Consider the following 8,300-nt stretch of genomic DNA (forward strand, 5'->3'; position numbering starts at 1 on the left):
AAAAAAAAAAAAAAAAAAAAAAAAAAAAAAAAAAAAAAAGAAAGAGAAAGAAAAAGCATGAAACACCTCTCCCCCTTTCTTTAAAAAAAAAGTCTTGTGCAGAGATTTAGACACGATGTTTCCTTCTTAAGTGGAAAAGACAATCACCTTGCCTTGAAAACAGATCCACAGTAGTCTTTTTTACATACTCATCTCAACTGGCTTTGTCCTCTGAAAGACACTCTGCAGCGACTGGTTTGCAATAATTGGCACAGAAGGAAGCTCCAAATAAAACACTCCTGGGTCTTCGTAAAAGCCATTGTTTGTATGCATTCAACTAAAAATCTAAAGACCAGCCTTGAACATGTATTGTTTCTTTTTTTTTTTTTAAAAAAAAAACAACAAAATGTTGATTGTGCAGTAATCTTTCCCTTCAACACATGAGAGGGCCATTAAAACCCTTCTAAAAATTGAGAGACAAGAATTAAAAATTTTTTATAGCCAGGCATCAGAGGTGCTGAAAATTAAACTGACTTAAGTGAACGGAAATATCAAGTACTGCAGCATCTTTTTAAAAATGGAGAACACTGTGTTAAGGGGAAACAAATAAGCATTTCTCCATTTTATTTGGAAAATGGATGCAAGGCTAGAACAGTGCCTTGTTATTTGAGAGGCCACTGCCCAGCTCAAAGGTGCGTCCCTTTGCACCAATTAGATCTGATCAAGCCTGGCTAGCTCCTGCTTTCAAAGGTGTTGATCAAATTGCAGAATGAGACACCCACAGCAGCATATTAAAACTATTCCCTCCAAAGCAACAAGGAAACTCTTCTCCCATCATATGTAACAAAGCAGCAGTTGGGATGCTCTTGGTCTGGTCTTAGTTAATGGTCCATATCATACAAGTTCTGCCCAATGTACAACATAAGATTAAGGGGTTTTTTTCTTCAGTTTTCCCTCTTGTACCCATGCCCCTTGATGAAAAGTGAAGCCTTTGGCAGTTCCATTACCCTCCCAGTCCAAATCCCAAATACTGTCCAATATGGTTCACAATCATGTATTTAATAAAGTATCTTGAAGGTCCATCCTTCAGTCCCAGTGACACTTCCCTCCCCCTCTTCTGGTTGATAGTTTGGGGATCCATGCACGCCAACTTAGTGGTTTTCTCCCGGTATATCATACTGTGGTCTCATGGTGTGCAGTGGGTGGGGTTTACCGTATCCTGGTGAAGAGGTTCAGAACAGACACAGACTCCTGGAAAAAGAGAAACCAGTGTTGTACCAAGATGCCCAATTCAGTTATTTGCTGAGAGATGAGTACAGTACATACAACATCACTACACTGCTGAGGAAATATTCCCCCAAGAAGCTTGCACTTGAACACAGACAAGTCTAGGGAAACAGGGTCTGGAACCCTTCAAAGGTAGGTTCAAACTCCAAGCATCCTTGTTGCAAGAGATCAGCCACTCAGAGCACATAAACATGTATAAAGGAAGAGCAAGTGCAATAATGGGAGAAATGGGTTAATTCTGTAGTACATCGTTTTCATAATCATGAGGGAATGAGTTTATTCTCCCTCCCCACTGTGCTCCCCCTTCTCAAGCCCATTCAGGACATCACGGCCCTTGACTCTACTACCTCCTTTTGTGTTTGAAGCTACTTCTTGAACAGTCCTGCAAAAGTCTATTTTTGCTGAACTATATTTTGAGGAAATCTCTATCCACAGTACCTCTCAGGGTCAAATTTACAAAATCCCCTTTTTCTTAAATTTGTTGTTTTGGACAACTCAGCTAGAAGTTAAAGGATACAGATCCCAAGGACACAACTGTAAGCATATGGCCAAGACACAACGCCATCTTGCACACGTTCTAGTGGCATGTCAGCAGCATAGCAAGATATCCAGTGTTATAAACGCAGATTAAAAACAATGTTGTGCTTAGCTGTGATACTCATCTCCGGGTGCATCTACACAAGCAACTAAGGTAATGCAATAAACTCCGGCGCAGTTCACGTCAGAGACAACTGTGCCTGGACACAGTGTCTGCATGTATGCCTGGGACTGAGGTGAGTCTGACTGTTCTGTAGTTCCCTGGATCTTTTTTTGTCCCTTTCTTAAAGATGGGCACTGTCACCATGAGTTTTAAAAAAAATAATGGCCAGAGGCTCTGCAATCACATCAGCCAACTGCCTCAGCACTCTTGGATGCATTGCATCTGGCCCCATGGACTTGTCCATGTCCAGCTTTTCTAAATAGTCCCTAACCTGTTTTTTCACCACTGAGAGCTGCTCACCTTCTCCCCAAACTGTGCTGCCCAGTGTAGTAGTCTGGGAGCTGACCTTGCCTGTGAAGACAGAGGTAAAAAAAGGCATCGAATATTTCAGCCTTTTCCTCATGATCTGTCACCAGGTTAACTCCCCCATTCAGTAAGGGACGCACACTTTCCTTGACCTTCCTCTTGTTTGCCAACATGCTTGTAGAAACCCTTCATGTCCCTTGCTAGCTGGAACTCCAATTGCGCTTTGGCCTTTGATTTCATCTTTGCATGCACAAGCAATATTCTTATACTCCTCCCTAGTCCTCTGCCCAAGGTTCCACTTCTTGTAAGCTTCCTTTTTATGTTTAAGTCTACTCAAGTGTTCTCTGCTAAGCCAAGCTGGTCACCTGCTGTATCTGCTGTTCTTCCAGCACACTGGAATGGTTTGTTTCTGTGTCCTCAGTAAGGTTTCTTTAAAAATAGAAACGTGTAGATTGTGATGCTCTACTGTGGAGCTAATTAGTCAACTCCACACTAACGTGCACATGTAGATGCATCCCGTGTGAAGACCTAATGTGTAACTTTCAACCGAGGATCACAAACCCCTTTAACCTTATGCCCAGGCTCTGACCCTGGCCCCACTCCCATGACGACTTACTGCACAAACAACTACGGGAAAGAATATACAAGAGGTGAATTGATCATGCAAGAGAAACACCCAGAAAGCTGACAGCACAGCTAACCATTAAGCCTCATCCTTGGTGACTCCTCCCCTGATGGACCTAGTTTGCTCCAGAAACTGACCACTAGAGACTATGGATTTTACCTTTGTTGAGCGGGTTTTGCTGAAAACATTCCAGAATCTCAGGGTTTCATCTCCAGCTCCTGTAACTATGGCTTCTCCATCAGGAGACATTGCCTAGGGCAAAGAGAGAGAATAAAGAGACTGCAAAATACATTTTACTGAGTGATCGCAATCCCCATCCCCCCACCCCCATTCTCCAGCAGCATTTGCTCTGAATGGCCACCTTAGATGATCAGGCAGGAGGAAATCAAATTGTAAAATTTGGGAATAGACCTTATTTACATTCTACAGGATACTCAGGGGTAACTCCTACCTTTGGATCTCATTCCTGCCTAAAGCGATGTTTTATTTAAACCTCAAGGGGATATGCATTAGCCTATTATAAAAACAGCAATGAGATACAGAAGTGTTGTTGGCATTTTAAGCCCTGTTAATTACACAAATGATTTACTTCTAAAACACACTCTGGCTAGTACATATCCCTTCAACAGATTTGACTCATGGTGTTTTCTAGTGAAGCCTCCCAAAAGCACTATGCGAGTGAAGGCTATGCACATAAGGTGAACAAGAGAAGAATCTATCCAGAGACAGAGGTGGATTAAACAAACAAAAAAAACCAAAAACCAACTAACCAAAAAAATATCACACTGGACATTTTATACTGTACTAAAAAGAAGAAACACAGAGAACAGAAAATGGAAAGAGGGGAGAAGAGTAGAGTAAAGAGCTTTTTATGCCAAAGCAGCAGCTGGCTTTTACTACCTTAAGATCTAATTACCATGCTCCTTTGGGAATGAGAGAAGCTCACTTTTGGCAAGTTTTGACACCTGTCAAGATGTAAAATTCACCATACAATGTGAAGTGTCAAGTCAAGAAGCCTATTCCATGTCAACAAGCGGGAAGAGCCAAATTATCAATGGCCCTGCTACACGCAGTTTTGATTAACAAATGGCTACAGAGAATCATAGAAAATTAGGGTTGGAAGGGACCTCAGGAGGTCTAGTCCAACCTCCTGCTCAAAGCAGGACCATCCCCACCTACATCATCCCAGCCAAGGCTTTGTCTAGCTGGGCCTTAAAAACCTCCAAGAATTGAGATTCCACCACTTCTCTAGGCAAGCCATTCCAGTGCTTTATTTTTTTAATATCCAACCTAAGCTTCCACTGCTTCAAGTTGAGACCACTGCTCCTTGCTGTCATCTGCCACCACTGAGAACAGTCTAGTTCAGAGGTGGGCAAAATGATGGATCCAGCTGGCAGCTGGATTCCATTTCCCAACAGCTCCTGCCTGCATCGCTGCAGCCAGTTTCCATGGGGACCCCAGCAGCATGGGGCCAGGATTTCTAGAGACTGGCTCCAGCAGCGTGGGCAAGTCACACGGCTGTGCAGGGAACTGCACTGCAAGATCCCAGCCCCGGAGCAGCTCCTCGCCCAGCCATGTGCCATGCCAGCGCTGCTCAGGCTAGGCTCCATGGAAACCCTGGCCCTGCACTGTCATACACACACTGCTGGCTCATATATAAAACTTACTGCCCACTGTAACCCTCAAGTCCTTTTCTGCAGTGCTGCTGCTTAGCCAGTTGGTCCCCAGCTTGTACCACTGCATGGGATTCTTCCATCCTAAATGCAGGACTTTGCACTTCTCCTTATTGAACCTCATGAGATTTCTTTTGGTCAAATCTTCCAATTTGTCTAGGTCTCTTTGAATCCTAGCCCTACCCTCCAGCGTATGCACTACTCCCCCACAGCTTGGTGTCACCTGCAAACTTGCCAAGGGTGCACTCCATCCCATCTTCCAGGTCACTGATGAAAATATTGAACAAAACCAACCCCAGTATTGACCCCTGGGGCACTCCACTTGATACTGGCTGCCAAACAGACATGGGGCCATTGACTACTACCCTCTGGGTGTTTATACATGTGCTCCAAGAGGTTCATAGACATTAGGGCTGGAAGGGACCTCAGAAGATCATCAAGCCCAGCCCCCTGCCCAAAGGGCAGGAAGTCAGCAGGGGTCATAGGTTCCCAGCAAGATGGGCATCCAAATGTCTCCTGAAGACATTTAAGGTAGGTGCCTGAACTACCACCGGCAGCAGTCTATTCCAAACCTAGGGGGCTTGGACAGTAAAGAAGTTCTTCCTTATGTCCAGACTGAAACGGTCATGGTGGAGTTTGTGACCGTTGGATCTTGTCATCCTTTGGGGTGCTCTGGTGAACAGACGTTCCCCCAGACCCTAGTGAGCACCTGATAAACTTCTAGGTGGCCACCAGATCACCTGAGCCTGCGCTTTTCCAGGCTGGAGTCCCATGGCTCTCAGCCTCTCATTGTAAGGTCTGTTTTCCTGACCTCTTATGTGCGTGGCTGTCCGCTGGACTCTCTCAAGCTTCTCCACATCCTTTTTGAATCGTGGAGACCAAAACTGGATGCAGTACTCCAGCTGCGGCCTCATCAGGGCCGAATACAATGGAAGAATGACACCCTGGGATTTGCTTGAGAAGCATCTATGGATGCAAGCCAGTGTTTTGCTTGCTTTATTAGCTGCAGCATTACATTGAAGGCTCATGTTCATCTTGTGGTCAATCATGACCCTCAAGTCCCTTTTGTCTGAAGTGCTAGCCAGCGTAGCACTGCCAAGCCTATAAGCATGCTGTGGGTTTTTCCTCCCAAGGTGGAGAAACTTGCATTTTTCAGTGTTAAACACCATCAGGTTCTCATCTGGCCATTTCTTGAGGCTGTTGAGGTCAACTTGGATTGCCCTCCTGTCCTCAGGTGTGGACACTTTACCCCAAAGTTTGGTGCCGTCGTCAAACTTGGCCAGTCCGCTTCTGACGCCAATGTCCACATAGGTGTTAGGGGCACTTTAATTACCGCAGGTCCAAGAGTTGCGCTAATTAAAAGCGCCCAGAGTGTCATGTGTATCAGCACCCCTGTGCTGAAAAATGACAGCAGGGCACTTTAAAAGTGCCCCACTGGCATTTTTCAGCGTGGGCATGCTGATGCCTGTGATGCTGGGGGCTGCTGGAGTGCGTCAGTTTCCATACTGCAGCAGAATCAATTAATCAAATCTGCTCCAACGCTCTACAGCGCATTGGAGCAGGCTCCCTGCATGTGTATAGGAGCACTCTCAGCCCAATGATTCAGACAGTTTTCTATGTACTTTACAGTCCACTCATCCAACCTGTACTTCCTTAGCTTGCTTGCGAGAATGTTGTGGGAGACCGTATCAAAAACCTTGCTGAAGTCATGAATCCAGCTGAAAGCAGCCCTTGGATTCCATCACTGTACGTAGTCACAGCAGAATCAGAAGCTACAGAAGAGTTGGTTAAAAAGGTATGGATTATAGCTTACCAGGTATAAAACTCTGTATGAATGCCCCGTTAGCTTTGCTACTTGGGTTAGTGAGGGGTATTTCCAGACGAGAATCTGGTTCTGCGAGTATCCATGAGTACTCACCTGCAGGAGGAGGAAAAGACAAGACAGTCAGGGGCTCAGTTCCCAACACCTGAAGATTAGCAGCAGGACACTGAATAGGGAAGCACTTACTAATTCATTGGCATGTTTGGACCAGGCCAGATTGCACACTTGTGACCCAGTATCAATACACTGTAAAGGCTGCCCAGTTAAAGTGTTCCAGAAACGTATGCAGCGATCTGCTGTCCCGCCACCTGAGGCCAGCAGGCCATGCTGATGCGGAGACCATGCGATAGCTTTCACTGCTGCTAGGTGTTCCGTGTACTGCTGAACGGGACTCAGGCTGGAGTGATTCCAGACAAGGAGCTAGTGGAAAGAAGAAACAAGATAAATTAAGCACATGTACCACCTTCTAGTCTCCAAACCCCTACACTAAAAAAGGAAATAGTGCCAGCCAAAGCTAGACAGAGCGAAAGCAGAACAGCTCAGCCTGAACAATTCTGCCAGCACGCCTCCATCTTGAGTATTTTAGATTCCTGAAATGGGACCTTTCCTCTGAGCCACCAAACATGCTCAAACTGAGGAGGGATTTTGCAATTTGAGCCTAGGATAAAATCCCAAAGCTCATTTCCTTTGAGCCTTAGCCAGGGTCTGAATTCTGGTCCATGAATGTGAACAGCAAGGCCTTTATCTTGCTTTGTGACTGAATAATCCAGCCACATCACAAGACAAAAAGTCTTATTTATTGGAGGAGGAGTGCCAAAACTGGCAATACTCTGTACGCATGACTTTGGTCCAATATACATCCCATAAGTTACCTGTGCAGGAATCTATTCCAAAAGGTGCTCTCAGAACCACTTCTTAGAAACACAGGATATTTCTCTATACTCACTGGTAAACTGCAAGCTTGCATTGCATACACCAAATTCAAAAACTTACATTTGCAGGAGGGAGTTTAATATAAATTATTTTGAATGGCAAAATGTTGCCCCCACGCACTCCCCCAGGCCCCCATGGCTGCCCCACATGCTGCAGCTACAGCCCTTTAAGAAAAAGAAAAAAAAGCAAAAAACCCCCCAGACTCACCTGCTCCTGCAGTGGCCTTGGGGCTTCCAGGGGCTCATGCAGAGCCTCCCACACAGCACAGAACAGTGAGGAGCAGCGGGGAATCACCCCCTGCCAGGCACGACCTGTTGAGTCAGGGCTTTTCTTTCTTTTAAAAAAGGCCTAGAGCTGGGCCGGGCTGGGCAGAGCCCCCACCACTCAGCATGGGGCAGTGGGGATCGCCCCCCTGCCAGATAACACCTGGCGAGTCTGAAGCAAATACTAGCCACTTTGCACAGGCCTCCTAACAGACTATTAATCTCCATTTACTTTAGTAAATGGTAGAAGACTAGAAAGGGTAGTAGGTTAGCTTTGCTCTTCCTCAAATATAGCCAAATTAAGTCCAATTAGCAAGTTGACAGGAAAAAAAAAACATCCTTAAAAACATTGTAAATGAGGCTGCAACTTAAATAAAAAAGAAGGCATATGCTTGAAGGAAGGAAAACTTTCTTGAAATTGGCAGTGAAAGTTCAGAGATGAGGTCAAATTTCTTTCTAACAAAAACAGTACTATACCTTGTTATCATTTCCACCGGATGCCAGGAGTTGGTGGTCTGTAGACCACTTTAGCCCACACACCTCCTGCCTGTGGCCCTGAAGCCGCCGCTCAGATTGTAGTGGTGGGGTCCGGATGTCTCTCTGAAGGATCATTCTGTCCCGACTCCCAGAAGAAAGTTGGTCTGCGTTCCATGCCAAGGCGCCTGTGAAGCAAGCAAAGCACAGTGAGATATTTGATGCAGTCATTAATAGC

At 45.4% G+C, this 8,300-nt stretch overlaps 1 protein-coding gene across 1 annotated transcript in view; it reads right to left on the reverse strand.

Moving 5' to 3' along the window:
- Positions 1-372: 372 nt before the first annotated feature.
- The window catches only part of FZR1 (fizzy/cell division cycle 20 related 1), a 36,467-nt gene continuing 28,539 nt past the window's right edge, over positions 373-8,300 (reverse strand). Inside the window, exons 10-14 of the mRNA XM_019513274.1 lie at positions 8,066-8,250; positions 6,579-6,812; positions 6,384-6,488; positions 3,057-3,149; positions 373-1,230 (exon numbers count right to left, since the gene is read on the reverse strand). Coding sequence (XP_019368819.1) covers positions 1,189-1,230; positions 3,057-3,149; positions 6,384-6,488; positions 6,579-6,812; positions 8,066-8,250 — 659 coding nt within the window. The 3' untranslated portion in view covers positions 373-1,188. The remainder of the gene's footprint in view (positions 1,231-3,056; positions 3,150-6,383; positions 6,489-6,578; positions 6,813-8,065; positions 8,251-8,300) is intronic.

The sequence above is a fragment of the Gavialis gangeticus genome, unplaced genomic scaffold, assembly GCF_001723915.1.
Source record: "Gavialis gangeticus isolate Ggan-Ray unplaced genomic scaffold, GavGan_comp1, whole genome shotgun sequence".
Classification (NCBI taxonomy): Eukaryota; Metazoa; Chordata; order Crocodylia; family Gavialidae; genus Gavialis; species Gavialis gangeticus.